We start from the raw sequence: 23184 nt of genomic DNA on the forward strand, positions 1-23184 counted from the left end.
TGTGCTTCGTGTGTGGGGTGACAGCCCGTTGGGAGGTGCCATGCATGGTGTGTCTTATTATTTAGGTTCACGTCACGGAAACACGGCATGTTCACACTGTCACATAATTCCCAGAATTGCAGCTTATATGTTGTCATTCAGGTACCTGGTGTATGTGTAGCATGCCTGTTGTCCTAACACATTTTTAGACATTTACGCATGTTCCCTCCTTTAGGTCTGTGAGTAGCAGGGTGGTAGCTTGTGACGAGAGGAAGGGGGGAAGTGATGCGCTTGCCACAGGTGACTTCTAACTGGGACTGGTGTGAGGGAACGGACACTCAAAGCGGTCCTTGGGGCCGGGCGAGATTTCAGCGGGCAGGTGCAGGAAGTAGCTGAGCGCCGGCTGGAAGTCAGCATCAGAACGGCCTGCCCAGCTCTCGGTACCTGTGCAGGCGGGTGTCACTGCTGTCCATTGTCCTGACGGCCTGCATCGGAGCACGTGCTCTCCCCTGAGTGTGAACCCGGCTCTGCATCCGAAGGAACAGGTGGTGTTCGACCCGAAGGCTCCCAGGCGGTGTCTGCAGGACATGGTGCCCTGCTCCGGCATGGCGAGGGCCGGGCATCGCACCGCCGACGTAGGAGCGGCTGCAGTGCCTGCCATGAGAAAACGTCTCCGTTTGCAGAGCCTAAAATGGCCTAAGACTGTCCTGGAATAACTGCCTTCCCCTCCTTCATACAAAAGGGGGCTCTAGCCGTAGCTCCTTAAGGTAGTGAAGGAAAACTGCTCATCATAGGTATGGAAAACGAGGAGCGGAAAAGTATTTGCAAGTGTCCTTGGAGAGGATTCCCCAGGCTAGAACAAGAAACTGGAAGAGTGATGTCACCAGTGTTTAAAAAAAAAGGAGAGTTGGTGTGGAGACACAGGAAATTTAGTAGAAAGCCAAAGGTGTGTGGGCCAACTGCCTGCCCACCCTGTCTCGTTGGGAGGGGGTGGTGTCCTCAGGCCAAAGGTCAGCATGAAATGTGAGGCATGAGTGACGCCACTGGCTCCGCCATCAACATGACATGCGGGAGGAAGATGGTGTCCACGCTCCCATCCCTTGATCGGAAGAGCGGGGTGAGTCACTCCACCCCTGTGCTCTGTCTTGGCAATGAGGCAATGGAGACCAGTCCATCGACCCAATACAGCTCTTTGAGAAAGAAGCCAAAATTACGAAAGAAAATCTCTGCTCAAGGATCAACGAATCTCTTATTCACAAGTACAAAAAAGTCCTGCTGCTCCTTACGCGTTTATAGATCTGAAATCTCGGTGCCCTAGAAGAAGAAGTGGTGCCTTCACAAAAACAGTAACACGATGCAGACCTGTCACAGGGAGAGAGCTCTGCCAGGGTTTGTGACCACTGCGTCACTGCGGAAGAAACTGCCAGGAGGGCTGTCCCAGCGAACGCCCGTTACCTTACCTTCACAGGTCGGTGGAGGTGCCGTCCATCTCCCGGAAGCTTCGCATTTAACACTGTTAGACCCCTCCAGCCGAAAGCCCTCGCGACAGGAGAAACTGCAGGTGGAGCCGACACTGAATTCTCCATGAGTGTCAGAGCAGTCCAGCCTCCCCCGCTCTGGGGCAGGTAATCCCGGGCACCGGATGGCTGGAGAAGCAAATCAAGAACGTCAACATCTGCAAGTTTATTCAGAGACTTTGTTGTGCACCAGCTCATTCACTCAGGTGCTCCACAAATATTGATTGAGCCCCTGCTCTGCCAGGGGTTTGGCTGGGCAGCAGGTATTCCACACGGGGGCAGGAGGAGCAGGGCGGGTGGGCTCACAGAGCGGGGCATGGGCAGAAGTCACAACGATGAAGCAGTCCGAGGCCGAAGCAGTCCACTCAAGAACCCAGTTTCATTTCCTCCCTGCACACCTCCTCCAGAGCCGCAGAGCCTCCCTCGGCTCCCCCCATCCTGTCTGCAGGGGGTGCAGTCCAGGATTTCCCTCTTGCCCTCCCTCCTGCCGAGGGGGCTTCCTCTTAGATAAGCTCACTGTCCCCACAAGTTCTGCACATCTGAAACCCCATCTGTTCTGAGTGGTTTCCTCCACTCGGATCTCAGGGGGTTTCTTTGCACCGCAGCTCCATGGCATGGGAGGGCTCAGAGCCTCCTGCCGAGGCTCAGTCGGCCCCCGGGGGTTCCCGGAATGGGCCTCGTGTGCTGTCGCCTCTGGTTCTTGGCTCGCACCGCCCCACATGCCTTTCTGCCTCAGGGACCCAGCTGACCACAGCTCAGTCAGAGCCTCTGCTGACCACCACAGCCCGAGGTCCCCTCTGAGCACATCAGCTTTTGGTTTGGACGCGTGTCACGTGTCTTTTCTTCCCACTTCTACGGGACACAGAGCTCCTGAAACCTGGAGTCCTCACGTGGCCCACAATTTGCACCACAGGATTTCAAGTGGGCAGCCATTGGTCAAGTAGATGAAGACCTGAAATGTTAATTCACCAACCAATTGCCACAAAAATTGAGCTTGTTTTCAAGCCTCGCCGGAGGACTTTTTTTTTTAAGAGAAAAAGAGAGAGAAACATCAACTGGTTGCCGCTGCCCGGAATGGGAAATGGACCCACAACCTAGGCATGTTCCCTGACTGGGAATCGAACCCACTACCTTTGGTTATGGGATGACACCCAACCAACTTAAAATCGCTGTCCAGGGCTCAAAGTTGCTTTTATGAATTATTGTAGTTATGTATTTCTCTCAGCATTATGTCTTTCTCCTCATTACATTCTCTCACAGAAGATTGTTATTTAGCAACAAATACTGGGCCATTGGCAAACTGAGTGACGATTCTCTAAATCCAAGGCTATTCTGAAAAAAAAAATGCCTTGCTCATGTAAGGCCCGTCTTGCTGAGCTTTCTTGCTTAAAAAACAAAAACAAAAAACACCTCTTGAAATCCTATGTGCTACTCCATGGAAAAATGATATATTTGACTTTTGTGTGTTTGCTCTCTTGTGTTTCGGTGACAGGCTGTTCGCCGGAGACCTGTGTGTCCTGACTGTGTGAATCCACTGCACTCGCCACGGCCACATACTGAGTTTCAGCTTTAGTGCCCTTGGATTTTCCGGTAACCGATAAACCCGTGTCTGGCAGATCAGTCCCTCTTACCAAACATTTACTCAATATATTTATTGGTGTAGGTCATAGAGGTTAAATCACCTGTGAACATTTTCAGATAACTTTTGCAGAATCCACCAGGATTTCACATTTAAGCCCAAGAAAATGCACGACATCAGGTGCCCGAGAACAGGGTCCCCATCAGCCCGTCTCAATACCGTGCTCCAGGGACCGGGGCCTGGTGCAGAGCAGGGCTTCTGAAAGTATTTGCCAAGTGAACTAGTAAGTTTCTGAGCACAAGGTACTGAGCCTTCGAACAAGTTCCTCTTACCTGGTTTGAAAAGAACCAAGAGGAGTTACCATTTTACAAGTGACCCATGGTGTACACGGGAGGACTATTGCAGTATTCAGTCTGCTTGGGGATACGGCTTTGGTCTTGACTTTGTCAGTCTCTTCCTGCGAGGTTTTGAATACACCCTCCCATATGTGTGAAAGTCTCTGGACCCTCTCATGGAACAGTTATCCTGGTTCCACCCAAGGCCTCTAAATAATGTTAAGAATTTAGCTTTGAATCGTGTAAGGGAGCAGGTTTTCCTGCCTGAGGGGACTCATTTCCCCACTGGTCACTCCACCTCTGCCCACTTGGTGGCCCCAAGTCCCTCTGATGCACCCTAGGGTGCTGTGAATGCTGTGGGAAAATCGGGTCAGTGCTGGAGGGTGGCATGTTCCTGGACTCTGGCAAATGGGAGAGGAAGGACTGTGTGGGAAAATCTCTGGAATGAATTTGCAGAACGAGGAAGAAATACAGGTATAAAAGCCAGAGAGAGCTCAAGGTCAGGCTCAGACACAGGCGACAATTCCCTGGCTGGCTGGAGGGGCTGCCCGGGGCGGGGCTGATTCCAGATGCTGGGCGGGGCTAGGGCCGCAGGGTGGGAGGCAGTGTCTCTTCCTGTGGAGAAAGGGGGGCCGAAAGGAGTGTGCGTGTGGGGAGGGGGGTGCGGGGGCTTCAGAGTTTCCAGATACAACAACCATGTTGGCTGCGTGTATGATTTAAAACTTCAGTGAGCTAATTCTCACAGGTTTTTTTTTTTTATTGTTTGGCCTTAAAACAGAATGTGGGAAAATGGAGTTCAAGATCAATGCTGATGGAATAAATAAATGAGTGAGAAGTAAGCAAATGATGATGACCTAACTCTGTCACCCGTGAATGTTCCAGGGTCCCCTGGCAGCTTGCAGTGTGTCCTTCTGACAGCAGGTGGTAGCATTTTATGTCCTTTGACCTGCAGGATTCTTGGCCAGGGGTTGGGGGGTGGGGGGAGACCCCAGAGATCAGGCAGTCCCCTCCTCTCCTTTCCTAATCAAGAAAACTGCCGCCTGAGGGTGTGATATGACTTCCTAAAATGGCATATGACTTCGAAGAAGAATGATGGTGCTCTTTGGATAGTAATCTAGTGTTCGTTCCACCAGAAAGAATAAACGATATTTTAGCTGCATTTCATATAATGCTAACAATACATTCCTATCAACATGTTCCCTCATCTGGTCACCAGGCACTGCTGTTTCCAAAGTTCATTTCAACAGTTACAACCATGGCCTGGAGAGTGAAAAAGGAGACATTTATAAGCAACTGCCACTAGGTGGCAGTGTAGGGTAGCTGTGGAAACACTAGCTTGCTCGGCAAACTAGACCTGGCTTGGGATGCTGGCACCATGTCTCCTAGCTGCGTGTCCTTTGCCTGCTATTTACTCTCTCAACGCCTCAGTTTCTTCATCGTTAAGATGGGGATAAGAATAACCGTGTTAAAGATTCTCGTGTGGATTGTGTGTGGCCATGCATGTGAAATAGCTGGTGCTTACTACACAGGCGATGGATGTTCACTGCTGCTCTCGTTATCAGTGCATACGCTGAACAATAAATTGGTACGATGGTACCTTCCGAAGGTAACCATGACCTATGAGTTAATTAATTCAGTAAGTTTCCATTCTAGAATATACTGTATACTAGGCACTGCGTCAGCCAGATGTTGGGGGGAAACAAAAGACAGATGAGACCTGCTTTTGACAATGTCACTAATGTCGCTGTCAGTAGGGTTTGTGCTCGAATCCATTTTACCAGTAAACAATAAACTCCAATTCCACAGACATTTGTCACACAGCCACCTTCTCTATCTAGATGCTGCAGTGGATACGAGGATGAAGAGGGTGCGGCTCCTGCCCTCCTGGAATTTATAACCCTCACAGACATGGAGGGAGGAAAGAACACACGATACTCAGACCGAGACCCTCCCGTGGCTCAGGCACCCGGCTGGGCCTAGGAGAGGCCAGTGCGGGAATAAGAGAGTGGAGAGTGTGGTAGAAAAAGCCTTTGCAAGGAAGGAGAGTCCCCGTGACGTGGCTGAGCTTTGGCATTCTCCTGCGGGGTGAGCGGTGACAAGCTGCTGTCCCTCTCCGGCCCTGTTCCCTCATCTCTAAGACGGAGATGATACTGCCTTCCCTCGTTATTTCCGAACTGTGGTAACCGTCAAATGCCACCAAGACATGGGGACACTTTAAAAAGCTGTGCAACTGTCCACTGAAGTTATTACCACAAGGACAGAAAGAGAGAGCGGGGGAGGGCCGTTCCTTTCGGCCGAGATCACCACACCTTGGGGAGGCTGTGTTTTCTGTGGCTTAAGACGGTTTTATATGCGTCCCACTCCGTAGCATTGCCTGAGAAGCCTTAAGAACTCACAGACCGGCGATCCTACCTTCACACGTTGGTGGGAAACCTGTCCAGTGTCCAGATGGAGTGCAATCCAGTCTTTCTGGTCCTGCCAGGGAGAATCCCTCATCACAGGTGAATTGACAAGTAGACTTGTAAGTGGAACGTCCCAGAGGTTGGTCACAGGTCACTGTTCCGTTCTGAGGGCTTGGCAGTGGCATGCAGGTAATGACTAAAGGGGGCGAGGCAGAGGAGGAGAGAAGAGGCTGTTTTAGAACTCGGGAGCCCGACACCTCTGTGTGTGTGTGTGTGTGTGTGTGCCCTCACACACTCGGGCAGCGTCCGGTCCGAAAGGGTTGCCTGAATTCCACGGTGCTGTATCTCCCATTAGAGGGCACGGAACACAGCAGGGGCTGCCAGCTGGCCGACACCCCGGTGCTTTGTCTGTGAAGACAGGGGGGCAGCTCACGTCAGTTGCTCGTGTTAGGGCTGGAAGTGGCTGCTCCCTTAGCACTTTCTTCAGGACCTCCTGGCCTTGCCAGAAAACAAGGACAAGTGCCTGGAAATCGGAAAGCGGAGTAGAATACGTTCCTCGCCTTCCAAATGGCCTTGCCCCAACCCAGGAGCAGAAAGATCCTGCCTCTGCTACTCATTAGCAAAGTGCCTGGACAACACACATTCTGAGCCTTAGTTGCCTCATCTGTGAAATGGGAAAGTGGTCATTCCTCACCTTGCAGGGACCTTTAGCTATATAAAAATAAGAAATTATTTTAAAAATATATTAAAATGGAATTTAAAAATCATGGACATTAATGTCAATGCCCATCTGCAAATGGCTTCCACCAGCCTCACTCACCCCGCAGCGACCAGTCTCAAATGACCTGCTTGGTTACTTGTACAAAGAGGTTACATTAGATTTCACTTTTTTTTTTTGTCACAGTTTTATGCACGTAGAGTTTGAGGTATTAGGGGACTTGCTTGGGTTGAAGATCATGCTCTATGAGTTCTGGCAAGTCACATAACCCCTCTGAGCCTCGATCTTTACCTTTGAAAGGTGGAGAACAGCATTCCATAGGCCCCAGGGTTTTCCCAGGGACCCAAAATAGAGATGCTGCATGCAAAGGCTCATAGCTGGCGACACGTTGATGGCCAAAAAAATGAAGACTGAGAAACCCACAGCTTAGGGTGTTTCTTCTTCCCTGTTTGACCCGAGTGAGCGGTGTGTGGCTTTGGACCAGAGACAGCAGTAGTGTGGCTGAATCTGAGAGCATTCTCCAGCCACTGACTTGAAGTACTTGAGGTTTCTAGAACATTTTTTGTACCTTTCTCTTCCCTTCATCACTTCCCCTGTTTAACTACAGCGCCCCTAATCTGATCAACTTGTCCAAAGACCTCATTTTTCCCTGCTTCTTGAAAAGTCTGTGCATTCAGGGCATATGTGTGTGTTGGGGGGAGTGTGGGGGGATGAGAAGGAGAGGAGAAGGTCGAGCAGCCTATAATCTGTAAAGACAAAGAGGGAGCCTGTTTCCAGTTCTTCTGTGGCCTCCCAACAGCCGGGGCGGGTGCACAGGGGTGGGAGGGGCAGTGAAAAGGGAAATTGATAACACTCAGAAGTGTTACAACAGCTAGTAGATTGCAAGCCTCCTGGTACCGTCCTGCCCAGCCCACATGTGGGTATTGCCCTGAATGCTCACCCAGCAACCAGAGGAGAAAGTTCAGAGTAAACAAAGAACCAAAAGCAGAAGGGAACTGGAAGGTCACAGGAAGCCGCGGTGCATGCCAGCCTCCTCGCTGTGAAACGCCCCCACGCAGGACAGTATGGGGCAATGAGCGGTAATCTGCCCTGCACAGCCCAGGGTGGCCCGGAAGACTTCCAATCACTGCGGAACCCTCTTTGGGGACTCCCAGTTCTTCCCCAAAGCTGTGTGGACCTCATGACATGTCCAGGCTGCATGGTAGCCAGGAGAGGTGAGGGGCAAGGTCACAAGCCGTACCCTGGCCCCTCCAGACCCAGCTGGGGACGTGCAGCCACCCAGCTCCCGTGGCTGGCGTGCTCCCTGTGCCTGGGGGTGGGGAGTGCCATCCAGAGCTGCTGGGTCCTTTCATTCATTCATTCACTCATTCGTTCTTCCACTTGTTTGCCATTGCCCTAGCTTGACGGCAGTATGTGTGTGTGGGTGGGTGTGTGTGTACATGCTGGTGTGTGACCTGAAGCACAAGTGGTTTCCTCTCCATTAAAAACATGTACCTGCCTGCTCTCACTCAGCTGTTGAAAGCTCGTGCAAAGGCAAACAGTTCAGAGCCATCTAGTATTCTACTTGTTCGACTTTATTTTTTAAATTGTACAAGTATCATAAAAATGCTAATTGCATGGGGGGAAATGTGGATAGGGAAATTACTGGAAGAATTTGTGAGAATGCTAAGTGTCTATTTTAAGGTGGGCATACTTTAGGGGGTTTTATTTTCTCTGGTTTCCTATCTGTAGCTTTTATGAATGTAAACATTGCTTTTTTTAAAAGCAGTGTTTGCCATATATAAAACTAAAAACTGGATACATTAGGTGGAAAGAGGAAGGGGGACTATAGAAGCATACACCTGTCCTTCAGCCCCCAAACACAGATGGTCACAACCAGCTGTATTCGGCATGATATTGACGGAACATGTCGGCTTAGTTTCATACCAAGTACAATACAGATGGGCGTGCTTACGCTGAATGCGCACTTTTAAAATTCTTAACATTTTGTCACCTTGTATTTATGGATTAATTTCTCCCTCTCTTCTGTCTCTTCACTTTATCCTAAGTACATTTCTGCAACCTTGTGCCAGATTGGAGGATGTTTGCAGCCAGGCGCCTGTAAATTTTTGCCCCTCCCCTTTCCACCAAAAGACTTCCAAGGGGTAAACTGCCAGCCATTACCTAGGGGTAAAGGTCAGCCTTGGGATGGCCATCCTTGGGCTACTTTTGTTCTCTGGCCTTCTTTCCAAGTGCTAGTTTTAGCCAAGCAAGCACAGTTCACCTGGTTCACAACGGCTGTCGCAGTTGCTGCCGAAAGCCCTGGTGAGTGGTTGGCGGGGACCATTCCCTTTGCGCATTGCCCAGCACCCTGCCTCTTGTACTGCCTGCCCAGCCCCTGGGGGCATCTATGGTCTGAATCACTGTGTTAGGGATGAAAGTGTTCGTCCAGTTTTCAGTCCATCTCAGCCTCTGGGTGCTACACAGTCCCCACCTCTAAAACAGATTCTTTTAAACACAGCCTGCAATTCATTTCCGAGAAGCTGGGAAGAATGCATCTGACCTTGGCACTCTGGAAGATGCGCACTCCAGTTCCCAGTAGCCAAGCACTGGAGCTGGCTTGCTCCCACCAGGAGTGAGCCTTCGCCACAGGTGAAGCTGCAGGCGGACTGGTACTGAAAGGCACCAAAGCGGTGGGTGCAGTTCATCCGGGCCCTGTTCGGAGCCTGCAGACTCTGGCACTGCGAAGCTGAGGGTGAGGAAAGGAGGGAATGAGGGAGCAGGAAACAGCGGTACACAGGCTATCACGGATCCCACCCCTTAACCCGACCGAGTGCCGAGAACAGGGATTCGGAATTTGGCATGCTTAACCCGGAGGATGAGGAAAGTGTCATTTAATCACAACGGCACATGGAGGGTTTTAGGAGGAAAATGCCAAGCCATTGTTAAACATTTTGGTGATACGTATGCATAATTTCAAAATATCATACTTTTGGATCTAAGCATCTATGCTAAGCATAATCAACATGCATACAAAATAAATCAATTCATTGATTTTTTTATTATGACATTATTTACAAGAGCAACATGTTGAGAACAAATGTAAATGCCACTAATCAGAGGCTGAAAATAAATTATGGTGGGTCCATGAGGGGGATACTGAGGGTCACTAAAAATGATATCGTTCACCTTGAAAAGCTATGGAAAGTGACTTATGACGTGATGTTAAGTCAGGAAGCAGAATGTAAATTGTATGACCTCATGCACCACTGCTTCGGTCATGTACAGTAGATGGTCATACACAGAGAGCACACTCAGATTCTGGGTGTGTGAAGCCTTATCTTCAAATTGGGAATGAGGATTGTAGCTGCCTCAGGGAGTTAGACTCAAGTGCTCAGCACGTCCTGTCTGCTGGGACCCTTATCAGAGGCCGCAGCAGCAGCTGCAGCAGCAACGGTGGTGACAGACAGCAGGGATGCCATCGGAGCCGGGCACCAGGTGCAGACCGTGGCTGTCGGAATAGAAACCCTGGGGAGGCTTACCACGGGGCCTCTTAGGGCCACCTCTGTGGATGCCTGTGAGAACACCCAGCTGTCTCTCCTGGGCGGTTCACCCGCCTGGAGACCAGGCTGGCTGCCGTGAGCCCTTAAGAGCCCGCCCCCTGAGGCACATCCATGGGCTCTCATGTCCATGTCTTTCAGACAGCGTGTCTGCTGTGCATCTCGCTGCTCTCATCGGCCTCCCCTCCATAGCGCATGGTCAGCTATTTCCCCACTGCCTCTTTTTTTCTCCCAATTCTCATTGGGGTAAAATACACATAAAGTGTAACTTACCCTTTACCACTTACCCAGTCAGGGGTATTCAGTACATTCCTACTGCCCATAACTGCCGTTCGGCTCCAAAACAATTTTCATACTCTTAAACTGACATGCCATACCAACCACGTAGTAATCACCTGTTTACTGTTTTCCCAGCCCCTGGCAATGACCCTTCTACCGTCTGTCTATGACCCTGATGACCCCAAGTACCTCTTGTACGTGGAATCGTACAGTATTTGTCCTTCTGCGACGTGCTATTTCCCTCAGTCTAATGTTTTTGAAGTTCATTCATGTTGGGGCGTGTGTCTGAATTTTTTCCATTTTAAGGCAGAATACTATTGCATCATATGTTTGTACCATGTTCTGTTTACTCATCCATCTGCCGCTGGGCACTGGGTGGCTTCCACATTCTAACTGCGATGGTGTGCTGTACACATGGGTGCACTAATCTCGTTTCAGGACACTGGTTTTAAACCACTGCCTTATTTTTATATCAGACTCGGACTCATGTGGATTTCCCAGTGGTCCCAGTGCCAGCATTCGTGAAGCTCATCACAGTCTTAAGCTGGCTTTTGTGCGTTCATGGACAAGCACTAGTGAGGCAGGCAAGGAAGGCCAGTAACAGCTCACCTGTCTTAAGGAAGACACTGAGCCTCTAAGAGACCAAAGCGAGTTGCCAGGACGTGGCAGAACTAGACTACAGGCCTTGTCCATGATTCCCCCACCATCCCACACTGTTCTTCGTGCCCCATTCCTTCCTCCCTACCGGTCTCCTTCGTGCCAACCCATTGAGTCTCTAAGTGTCAATCAACATGTGTAATGAACCCGTTGTGCCTACTACGGGCTTTGCTCCTCATGTCCTCCCTGGTGCCCAGCACAATGGGCTTGGCCCACAGTAGGCTTTTCATGAGTGTCTGATGAATAAATGAATGACCATGCTAAATGCAGACACTGATGCCTTTAACAGGCTGAGTGGTACAGAAGGAATGTTTTGTTTGATGTCATAGTACCTTGACAGACTGGGGCTGGCGCTGTCCACTGTCCCACGCCAGCACACTGAACTGTGTCAGCTCCGCTCAGCACGAAGCCGTCAGCACAGTGGAAGCTGCAGCTGGTGTTGTGCTGAAATGGTCTCGAGGATGGAGAGCAGGCCATACTTCCATGGGCGGGACTCTCCAGTGGCTCACAGGCAATGGCTGAAAGGAGAACATCACAGTCTGAGACTGGGTAATGGATGGCTCAGTTCTTTCTCCGAAGACCCCCTGAGAGAGGCTATATCTTTCTAACCACGTGGTCAGGATGTCCAGACCCGCTTTTCCAAAGGCAAACTGCCCAGAACACTGCCCCATGCCACCCTTTGCCTAGGTCACTCACGTGCTTTTCTAGTCGTTGGGAACCGCCCTGCCTGGTTTCAGAAGCTGTAACCCTACCATGGCTAAGGCTGAGTGAGGGACCGTGGGACCATAAGCCACTAAGGAGACAAAGCTTATCTCCCTGGTAGGGGTGCTGCCTCGGCCCCTTTTACTTCACCCTGCCCGGCCCCCAGTGTATGATTGGTTACCCAAAGATGGGTAAGATTCCTCAAGGGAGGGACGACCTAAGACAGGCATGATCATGGGGACCCCAGGGAAAGACTTGGGGGGCTATAGCAAAAGGAGGTGATGAACTCTCACCCCTCGGCTTTGACATAGCCTGAGTCCTCATTCGGTCTGCAAGAAGTCTCCTAATGTCTTAGCTGCCTTACTTCCCCTGCCTGACTGAAGCCTGAAACAATGACAGAGGGCAGTGCAGCCCTGTGCTGGAAAGGGCGGGTTCCCTGGGGCTATCAGGCCTAAGAAAGAATACAAAAAACCCTGTGATACCTGCTTTGCTAAGGATGCTCTCAGTTCTCTGATAAGGGTCCAAGCAGGAAATGAGTTTGTTTCCCAAAGTTTTGTAGCCCTTTAGCTAACAGACCCTGACTGAGAATAAGCCCGCATAGTTCTTCGAATGTTATCTATTGTTTGATCCTTACTGCCTGACAACGATTACTGAGCTTTACCTGTATTCCTGTGCAAAACAAACCCAGTAAAAGCCCATTGAGGAAAAGGCTCTTGGCCCTTCTCCTTTGAGAGATCGCCCACCTTTCCTCCCCAAGCAGATCACGTCTTGGCAGACTTATTCTCATCCAGGCGGAGCCCCCCCATCAAATCTCAGCTTAGACTTCACTTTCTCTAAGGACCTTCTCTGCCCGCCCCAGCTCAGGGGTGGGAACCACACTGCCACCTCCGTGCTCCCACGGCCCCTGCTCCTGCACTGCTCATCTACTAGTGTATTCTGCCCCTCGGAGCACAGTCTCCTGGAGCCTGGAGCCGGTCACTCTTGGTCGTATCTCAGAGCCTTGCAGCGCCTGGTGCAGCTAAGCTGCTCCTGAAGCGTGTGTTGGCATCATTTATGGAAGAGGAGATACAGAACTGGCTGGAATTTTCAGGGAAAGCTGGAATAGCACAGCCTGTTGTGGGCACTGTGTTACCTCGCCCCATCAAGTGGTCCTGAGGGGCTTCGTCTCCGGAATACAGGGTGTCACCCTCATCAACTTCAGCTGCCAAATGAGTGACATCCTGAGCACAGTGAAGTCCCGAAGGACCTTTGTTCTGAGAAGTCTGGTTTCCTCATGCTCTTCCCTGATAAAGCATTTCATCTCTAGGCCGGCTATTCCTAGTTTTTTGTTTTTTTTTTTAAAGAACCACCCTTACACCCTGGGCTTAGACATCTGGTTTTCACATGTGAGAACCAAAGTGTTTTTCCCTCACATTACAGATAAGGACAGTGGGGTCCAGCAAGTTTAAATGACTTCCCTAGAGTCTCCTATCCGGACAGCAGCGGAGCTGGGCTTGTACCAAGGTCTCATAGGAATTCACTAAGGCGGCCTTCAATTTTCTGCTGCCCCTCTCTTCCTTCCTGCCCTATAATGGAGGGGGGGAGCGGCTCTTGCACAGAACTCGCCTCTGTGGTGTTAGTTAACTGCCTGGCATCGCATCACAGCCTCTTTCCAACTCAGTGTCCCTTTGTCCCTCTGCCACAGGCCACCTTCAAGGGCCACAATGAGTCACCTCTTTTTTTTCTTTTTTTGGTCTGATAGCCACTGCTCTGATTCCCTGTCAAGCACAGGACATTGTCCCCTGTATATGCCAGCAGGGCCAGGGGGAGAAAAAGAGGCAGAAGCTAAGATTGACCTATGCTCTATGCGAGGCACTTCATAGCTGCCGTTGAATTGTATATATCACCCTCACAAAAGCCCCTTGCAAGTCTTAGCTCATTTCGCAGATGAGAAAACCATGCCTCCTGAAGGTGGAGCAGCTTGCCCAGCATCGAGCCTAGAGGAGGCGACCCTCCCACTGTGCCGCGACTCCCTCCTGGGTGTACAGGGGCTGCCGGAGGAACATCCTACCCTCACAGGCTGGCAAGGGTGTGGTCCACAGGCCGGAGCCAGCGCCCCGAAGTGTGTGCCAGCCCCTCTTTGGACAGCCAGGTCACACTTGAATTTACAGCTGGAACCATGTGGAAAGGCAGCCCAGGCGTGAGCACCGTCCTCAGTTCCTTTGTTGGGGTCTCCAGGAGCTGACATTGCGTAGCTGGAGAGAATGCCCACGGCCAGAGAGATTGGTCTGAGGAGGGAGAAAGACCATGCCCACGGCCAGAGAGCCACACAGAGGCTCTCGAGGGAAGGCTGGCAGGGTAGGAAGCCATGAGGGTTAGGAGGGCCTAGTGTTGGTCCGGATGCAGAACGCCGGCCCGCAGGGCGAGCCGAACCTCTTAAAAATCACAGACTCCACTGTTCTCTCTTCCCTCCACCTTTACACACCTGTCCCAGGAGGCCTTCTGGTGTCTGTCTACACGTGTGGATGCGACCTTTTCCCCACTCAGGTGAAATCTATGAATGAGATCATTCTGACCCTACCTGGGGGCTGTGAGTTTGGGGGAAGGGAAGATTTTCTTAAGTTATACGTCCAGTAAAATCAGCCTCTTAGTTTTCTAGAGCCCAGCACTCGGCTCCTGCCCTTGGCTGTAGCTACGTGCTGAGGGGGAGGTGGAAGGACAGTCAGGCTGTGGCCACGTGGGCCTGCTTCTCTGGAGCTGGCCAGGGTCACCCATGGCCCCAGCCGGCACTGGGTGCGGTGGACATTGGGCGTGCCCCGCGGCCGGCAACTCACCTCTGCACACGGGGGGCAAGGCCGTCCACACCCCCGAGGCTGTGCACTGCACCAGCTCAGGCCCAACTAAGACGGAGCCCTCTTCACAGCTGAAGCTGCAGCTGGATTGGCGAGGGTGCGCATCTGCAGCGTGCAGGCAGCGCATGCTGCCTCGCTGGGGGGGCCGCAGGGGTGGGCACGGGGTGGCTGGAAACAAGCAGACAAGCACCGGTCATGGTGTGAGCACCTGGGAAGCCGAGGACGCTGCAGCAGCTAGGTGCCTTCCCAAAGGGACAGGCGGGGTGATGGGCTTGGTGGCTTAGGTGGTATTTTTGTTAGCTGTTTGGAAAGATCCAAGCACCCTTGTTTTTCATTTACTTTTTTAGAACAGCAAGGCCGAATGATCAAATTAACAATACTCATCCCCAAGTCCTCCTCACTGGACTCCATTCATTTCATAATCAACAAAGGGAGACAGGACCCTTTGCAGTGTTTTTGCGTGAGAATCAAGTCTCAAGCTGATCATCTCACTCTATGGGGACAAAACACCATGAAAACCAAGACTCATGCCACTCCGGCTGATGGGTAATAGCAGTAACCAGAATTCCTCATTGATTGTAGGTCCTCATTATTAGCCATTCTACTTAATGCAGAAAGCTCATTCTCCCCTCTCAAGTTCAAGTTGTCGGTAAAGGCGGAAGGCATAGGATCTACATACCTACACAGTCCGGGGGCTTGTTTGACCAGTTTCCAGAAGCCAAACACTCCAGCTCGCGGGCTCCGTCCACGGTGTACCCTTCGGCACAGCGGAAGCTACACCGTGAGTTGAAGGAGAAGTCTCCCAGGGGGTGACTACAGTTCATGAGCACACGTTGAGGGAGCTCCAGGGCCCCGCACTCCCTGACTGTGGGACAAGATAAGGACCTTTTTATTGCAGGCTTAAAGGCAAGGTCAGCTTTGCTGGAAGCTGCAACTACTGAATAACACTCTTAACCCTGTCCCTCCAGGCTTCTCACCCCGCCTGGTCCTCTTCCTTCCTTTGTAAGGGGTGCATCTTGGGAAACACCCATTCTTTCAGTGGTATAATATTTGCCTAGCTTTGCTGCCTTTACATTTCCCCCTTTATCTCTTGAGATTGTATGGAAAATGTTCTCTCTAGGAATAGAGTGGCATTAGTCCCGAGCGCATGTCTAGGGACACCTGAGCAGGGCAGAGGGCCGGACGGTAGAGAAAGCACAGCTCCAGCGCCAAGGTATCAGTAGAGCGGAGGCCTCACCGTATTCACAGTCTGGTCCGTAGAAGCCGGGGTGGCAGGAGCAGGTGTAGTTCCCGATGGTCTCGATGCACTCCCCGTGTCTGCTGCAGGCCGCGTCCTGGCAGGAGGCTGCGTGGGTGCAGAGGGGTCAGAGCTGGGCTTTCCCAGCACGTGCGGAGGAGAGCGGGGTTCTTGCTCCAAGCCAGGGGCTCAGCCCCTCTCAGTTGACTCTGGGCTAGGGAAATGACACCCAACCTCAGGGCCATTGGGAGAGCCAGCGGGTCCCCCGTGAAGGGCTTTGTCTGGCCTCCGTTCAAGCACTTTCATATTGCTTAAGAAGGGACTACTGTGTGTGGACACAGAGGGACAAGCGAGCTATGGGCAGAAGTACAGACGGGAAGTCCTCTGTGTGGTACCAAATAGGCTGTGCCTTTTCAACCAAGACTGCACACAGCGGTTATTATTCCAGACACCCTACGGCAGATGTCACGGTGCGGAGGCTGGGGGTCACACACACACACACACACACATACACGATCACAACCCTGGCTCGGCTGCCTACTCCTGACCTCAGGGGAGTTCCTGCATGGAGCCGGACCTGCCCAGTGTCAGGGCCCAAACCCTTCCACCTTCAGTCTGTTTCAGACCTGTGCCCAGTGCCCCGGGGCAGAGGAGCCGAGGGCCAAGTGAGAGTTTTAAGGCCTGCTCTTGGTAAAGGACAACTGCTTTTGTGAGATGTTTCAAAGGTCTAAACAGGCCAGGCTTAGATGGTGCAGAGCCTGAGTGTGCTGCCCGGCCCTCCTCACTGAGTCTGTGCCACTGGGTGATGGGCCAGAGTTTCTTCCTGCAGGGAACTCTTTGAGGGTGCCCGCACTCTGTGGTAGGGGGAGGGGGAGTGTTAGAACAGATGCTGTCTGAGCGCTGAGAATGTCTTCCTTGGTATTTTTGGTAGCTGGTGTGAGGTCTGTGGCTAGACTGTTTTCTGGGGGTGTTTTCTGTTCGCTAAGCCCTGGCCACACATTGGGTCCATTTCTGGCTCCTATTATAAGAGGAAATCCCTAGGTCACAGAGAAGACTAACTCGATGACCTCTCTGTTTCCTCTCAACTCTGAGATGCCTCGAGTCTCTGCAACCCGTACGAGGCTCTGCAGAAGTGCCCATGGCAATCAGAGAGTTCGGTGAAGCTGCCGTGAAGCACTGGGAAAGGTCCGAAGTAGAGATGATGCAGGAGGCAGCAGGAGCTGGTGGAGAGAGGCTGGGGCCCCGTTGTCCGTGCTGTGCACTCTGACACCCCCACCCCCCTCCCAGGCCTTGCAGGAGCACTGCCTGCCTGCCCTATGCTCTCAGCACACACAGACTTTGTTCTGACTGTGACTTCCCCAGGACCTCAGAACCCCAGGAACAACAAAACAGCCCATGTTTGGGACTTGACTCCTTTTCAGGGTTTCGGTCCCCTTAGTAACTTGTCTGTTCTTTGGGATCTCTGGAAAAGAAACTAATGATGATGCAACGAGTAAATCTTTTTGTTTTTTGAAAGCCTATGCTGGGACCTAACAAACCCTGACACTTATGGAATTATTCCAACTTCATTTCTCATTGTAGCATGTATATATTCTCATCTGTCTCCTACAAAGAGCTGATGGTTCTCTCCATTTTTCCCACTTGCATGGCAAAATACCAATCCGTGGTAGTTGGGGGGGCAGGCAATTGTACTGAGGGAAAACGGTGCCAGTCAGCGATGTCTGCTGCTATTGCAGCGCAGAGGGGTGGTAGCACTCATGCCAGTCGTTTTCAGTCCCCTCTCAGTCCTATAACTGTTATGCCTTTTATCAGGAAAGACTATCTTGCCAGTATGGATTGTGCGGGGGCTGGGCGGGGAGTGGAAGCCACGGCAGCCGAGCCCGTCAGACCGGGCCAGCTCTGTACACAGCAGGGAGTGCCTGGGAGAGCTGGTGCGTGAGCAGATATCCTGCTGGTGTCCATCCTGGCCTTTGAAGAGCAGCCATCCATTTGTTTAATAACAAATAAGTTATTTATAAAATGAGACCTGACTACAAGACGACCCATTTATGGATGGGATTCCCCTCAGCGGGGAAGCTTGGGTGAGGAGAAAGAGGAAGCGGAAGGAATATTCTAGACTGTGTATTCTGTTCCTATTGTTGAGGACTGCGGGGGGGTGGTTGTTTATAATCTAAAGACATTGGAACATACACAGGAGAACGTGGCATCTATAAGGTGACTGATGAAGGAGGAAGCTCGGGACTGTGGACACCAGCCCCAGGGCCCACATGCCACGCAGGGCGAGAGGGACTCCTCTGGCCGGGAAGCCACACCGGAAGGACGGAGGCCATTCTGGCACTGGGTGTGTGGATCTGGGAAGACCGAGCTGTCATGCATGTCTGCTCAGTCCGGAACTGAGAGAGCTGAGACTCAAATACACTCACATAGTCTCGTCTTCAGTTCCCTCTTCCCTTCCTTATCTCCCAACCCCCACCAAAGCCCCACAGACCTGAAGATACGTTGTCATGGAAGGGAACCTATGAAGTACTTGTGGTCCTCGGTCATGTTCTCAGATTGTCTCGTAAGAAGGGAGAGTGAAGAGTGTGGTGGCCCGTGTGGCTCAAAAAGACCAGCTTTGAAATCAACGTGAGTCTCAAAGGGGTTCCATCATCATGAGCTTAGAACGTCGGGCAGATTCCCTAAAGGCTTTGAGCCTTTTTCCTCCTTCAGCAAAACAAGAGTCATGGGGGGAGTGACCGATGAGGGTCTCTTAGGACCCGCTGCCACGGGTGAAAAATGGTCTCATGACACGTGAGTTAATGACAACGCCTGGGGCATACTGATGTCCCGTAGGTGTTAGTTACAGCTGCGTCGCCTCGGGGTAGGGCTGAGTTCCCGCCCAACTTTCCTTGTCTCTTATTCTAGGGCATGGTGGTGCCAGAAAGCTCTGGGCATACATTTTAGGAGACTCTCTGAGCACCTGCTTCGTCAGCTGCAACCTGAGAAGAAGGATGGGGTAGATGATATTAAATTGGCCTTCTGGTTCCGAAAGTCCAGTGTTCTCTAACCCTGACCTTCTATTCTTCAAGGGGCTCAGTAACGCTGCTTGGTCCGGCAGCTTACTCCGTTTTCGCATCCCTGACTTTGCGACTCCATGTTACTGACTCGGTGGCTGTGCTCGTGAACCAGGGGTGGCATTTTCTGTTTTAAACAGAAGAACTCAGAGGAGAGAAGACCGTACCTGTATAGCACAGCGCCCGCTTCCTCTTCCCGCACGGCTCGTCGTTCCACTTGCCGGGGGCCGACGCGCTCTTGATGTAGATCTCCACGCAGTCCTGGTTGTTCTTCTTGTTGTTGGGCTCGTTGTCCGCCCAGTTCTCAGCCTCCTTGGTGAGAGTCTTTTTGGTCCCCACCCAGGTCCATTGATTATTGATCTTCCGGATCCCGATCCAGTAGTAATCTTTGTAGTAAGGCAAGAAATCGTTAAGGTAAGCAATTTCGTCTTTATTCTGGATGGCCACTAAATCTGTGAAGAACCGCTGGCAGAATAAACGGGAGGAATTCCACGAGTAGGCGCTGCCGCTGTAGTTATAGGTCCACGCCGCCGCTCCGTTCTGGCTCATCAGTTCTGTGTAAGGGAGAGGGAGGGGGGACCAGGAGAGTTAGTGCGTCTAGCCAGAGGCAGCTGCGAGGGGAAGGGCACTTCTGCGGAGTCAGGCGAGGTTCCGGCCAGAAGATGAGTACCCCACGGGTGACTCTTTTATGCCCAGTCTATTTGTTTTAAGGAAAAAGACTGGTTTCCATCTTTCACTTAAAAGTGAACATGAAATCCTAGTAGGAAAATGACCTGTTCTGAGGATGCTTGGAATTGAAGACTTGGAATCCTAAGACGCTAGAATTGGAAGGGACTTTAGAAGTCATCTAATCTTCTCCTTTTATAAATGGAGGGGACATGGTACGTAATCTGCCAAGTCCAAATTAAATGACCCTGGCCACGTCCTGAGGGCTATCTCCTGTCCACGTGTGGTAGCTCTTCACAGAGAAACTAAGAGGCGCTGTGACCCGGAGCCCACTGGCTGCCCTGCCTCTTCGCCCTCACATTTATATTCTTAGCAAAACAGAACGCCAATTACCACGCCTTCGCGCATGTCCTTCCTGCTGTCCCGGCTGCTCTCCCCCCGCCCCGCCCCCCCGCCCCGCGCCCGGTAAACTCTCACCCCTCCTTTCCATGGCACCCGGGGTATGCTCCATGCTCCTCCCTCCAGGCTCCCACTGCACCCCCACTCTGCCCCTGCTTCCCTCCTGCCCTGCTGTGTAGCAGCATCTGTTTCCGCGTCCGTGCGGCGTGGTCCACACCTGCTAGAGTGTGAATCCTGACGGGCTCCCTTCTCAGCTCTGCGTTCCTGACACCGAGCAGACGGCCTGGTACGTTACAGGCATTCAGTGGGCCCTGGCTGAGTGAAACACCACCGGTCTGCGGCGGAGGCAGGTTAGGAATCAGACCTCCTGGCTTGCCGTCTGACACGCATTCCGTGGCTCTTGGCTGCTTCTCTTTGGAAAATGACTTCCCCATCTCGGCTTACTCATGTACCAAAGTTCGACACAGGCCCTTTAAAGAAGCGCTGGTGGTATCAAGTGAAATAAAAAATGTGCCCTTCAAACGGGTAACGGGCAAGCACGGCAATGCTGGAACTGTCATCGTGGCCAGCGGGAGCTCGCCCATGCAGAAGAGCCAGCTCCCATGTGGAGCGGTGCACAATGCAAGCAATCAGGCCTGGAAATGGCTCCCTTTCCTGTTTATAAAGTCTTTTTCCTATTCGGCTCTCCCCTCCGCTGCCTGCCTGCGGGTTGGTTTTGTTTGTCCCTCCCTCTCGACACGTTTGTTACACGACTGTTTTGCTCTGAGATCTTTGATGTCGACAGGGATGCATTACGTTGTTCATGGACTCTGGGTAATTTTGCCTTCATAGGCCCCTTCTCCCCTAATACTTATTAAAAACAATATTTGACCCATAAAGATGATGACATTAATATTGCACCCTCAAACGTTTCCTTTGACCTACATGGAAGTAAGTGTTAAAGAAACTGAGATGCTGTTGTGGGTCCCTCACAGTGAGGTGGGCCTGGGCCTGGTGGGTAAAGCGGCCCTGGAGAGATGGGTGTGAGTTCTCCCCAAAGCCTTTTCTAGCAATAGGATGGTACCTTTTGTTCTCCCGGGAATCTAGGCTTGGGCAGCTTTCCCACGCCTGTGTTTCCCCCGCCTTGGAGAAGTGACCCTCATTACTCATGGCCAGAGGAAGGGTGAGCCTAAGGGTTACCAGAGATCAGGGCACTGAGGCAAAGAAGCCGGGCCGTTCTGAAGACTCCCTGAGGCCTCCAGTTCCAGCTGGCTCCAGGGCAGCTAGCCTGAAATGAGAGAAGAAAACTTCCTTTTAGTGCTCACGTGCGGTCAGCGTGACCAGAAACGCTCCAGCCCACAGGCACGGCATGGAGGTGCGGTCCTGCCTGCGTCTTGTTTCTCACTGCTCTGCTTCTAAGTTCTGTCCCCCCTGGACACCCCACCAGTGTGGTTGTTGCTTTATTCACACTACAGATAGGTACCGAAGAATTACTGTACTTTATGCCTCTAATAGGCTTGTTTTATGATACATTTTGCAATGTGCATGTCAGAAAAACACTGTCATTATTATTATGTAATAATCTTCCTTTGAGAACTGGTGTGCCATCCCCAGGAAGAGCAGGAACTCACAGGACGACTGGAGCCTCACTCGCTGCGCTGTGCTGGGTCTTGCTGACCTGTGTTTTGTCTTCCAGCTCGAGCATTTCATCACACGTCTGCAGTGCTGCTCAGTGTTGAGTAGACGTGTATGTGCACACAGGGGCCATTCGCGCAAACATGTCGTGTTCTCCTCGGGTCGAGAGCATGTGCTGGTTTTCATGAGCTCCCTTCTGTTGGGATCTCATCTAAGCCGTTAACATTTTGAAAATTGTTTTTGGACAAACAAGTTCTAGAAATGTTTATCTTGCTCAACCCCCTCATGTGGTGCATGAAAAGACCGAAGGCTGGAGAGTCTAAAGTAGCACATTCAAAATGGCAGCAGCAGAGCCTGACTCTGAAGCAAGAAGGCTCTTCACTCTTTTACCTTCACGAACCTCCAGGCCTGCAAATCCGTGTTACACTGTTGTAGATGGCAGAGCCTGTGATGTGGCCAGGCCTAGCTGCTGTGTGGGTGCAGCTCCAAATCCCCCTGCCCAACGTAAAACCACCAACATAAAAGCACCGTGTGGCTTAGCAACTGAAGTTTTCTTTCTCCTCTATCCAGATGGCTACCGAAACCGCCTCCAACAGAGAAATTCTGAATTGCAGAGACCACGCTGCAGGGATGGACGATGTAAGGCGCATGGGGTTGGGGCGTGGGGTGTACACACACTTTTGACCACAGCCTGACTGGAGAGTGGGCAGACGTAAATCACTGCAAGTCTCCCAGATAGTGGGGTTACCACTGTATGCAAAGCCTGGTACTTCCCCAGCTAGGAGTTCCTGAACATTGGCTTTGACAAGGAGGCACACTGTGTCCTTGTGAGCAAGGGCATTAGTCGGCTGGCATCAGGAGGACCTATGCCCAAACACTGGGAGGAGTGTCATGACAGTATGGTTTACAGGGCTGGCTACATGCACAGGAAGTATGCGATAACCCCTGCCTGGGGACTTGGTCCCACCGAGTGTTCTCTGGATTGTGTGTTGCCACCGGCTAGTCTTAGCACCGCATTTCTGTTCAGTACCCACCACGTACCACGCCAGGTGCCACACCAGAAATCTCCAAACCAGGGTGAGGCTGCCTTCCCAAGGGGCACGCAAGCAAGAATTGAAGAAATACACATTCAGATTTCCAATTTCCAAAAGCATACTTTCCTAAAACCAGTCTGCCTAAGATCATGCCATTCTTCCATTTACAAGAGAAATCTCACCTTTTACTCATCTGACTCTTATTTATTATGGGGTCTTGCCACCCAGCCCCCATTGATAAAACAAAAGCATTGCTGTGCCAGACAGAGACGATCCACAATGTGGGTACAGGCATTGAGACCTTGGGTGCGTCAAGTGACCTTGGGACAAATCCTTTTCAAGTCCAGTGGCTTCCATTTCTCTCCTTTCACCAACTTGGATGGAGGACCAATTAAGCTGTCAGATACTAAAGCACAGGTTCAGTGCTGATGATAAATCACTATGTAGCTTTGGGCATATAGCTGGGAAGGAGTTCAAAGAATTGACATTGCTACAATAAAACTTCCCTTTCTTTTTACTTCTTCACATGAATGAGGTTTCTCAATGCTTAAATCCTTAAAGATGAAATACCGGAATAGGGTTGATGTTGAACTTGTCTGCTTGTATCGATACGTAATATTCATACGCCATTACATGAACAAAG

At 51.5% G+C, this 23184-nt stretch overlaps 1 protein-coding gene across 1 annotated transcript in view; it reads right to left on the minus strand.

Moving 5' to 3' along the window:
* The window catches only part of SELP (selectin P), a 35361-nt gene that overhangs the window by 7089 nt on the left and 5088 nt on the right, over positions 1 to 23184 (minus strand). The window contains exons 2-11 of the mRNA XM_037035152.1: positions 21073 to 21160; positions 18996 to 19382; positions 15776 to 15883; positions 15218 to 15403; positions 14521 to 14706; positions 11338 to 11523; positions 9073 to 9258; positions 5823 to 6008; positions 1440 to 1625; positions 424 to 633 (exon numbers count right to left, since the gene is read on the minus strand). Coding sequence (XP_036891047.1) covers positions 424 to 633; positions 1440 to 1625; positions 5823 to 6008; positions 9073 to 9258; positions 11338 to 11523; positions 14521 to 14706; positions 15218 to 15403; positions 15776 to 15883; positions 18996 to 19382; positions 21073 to 21160 — 1909 coding nt within the window. The remainder of the gene's footprint in view (positions 1 to 423; positions 634 to 1439; positions 1626 to 5822; positions 6009 to 9072; positions 9259 to 11337; positions 11524 to 14520; positions 14707 to 15217; positions 15404 to 15775; positions 15884 to 18995; positions 19383 to 21072; positions 21161 to 23184) is intronic.

This window comes from Sturnira hondurensis, unplaced genomic scaffold (assembly GCF_014824575.4).
Source record: "Sturnira hondurensis isolate 20B ecotype Veracruz unplaced genomic scaffold, ASM1482457v3 Scaffold0022215, whole genome shotgun sequence".
NCBI lineage: Eukaryota > Metazoa > Chordata > Mammalia > Chiroptera > Phyllostomidae > Sturnira > Sturnira hondurensis.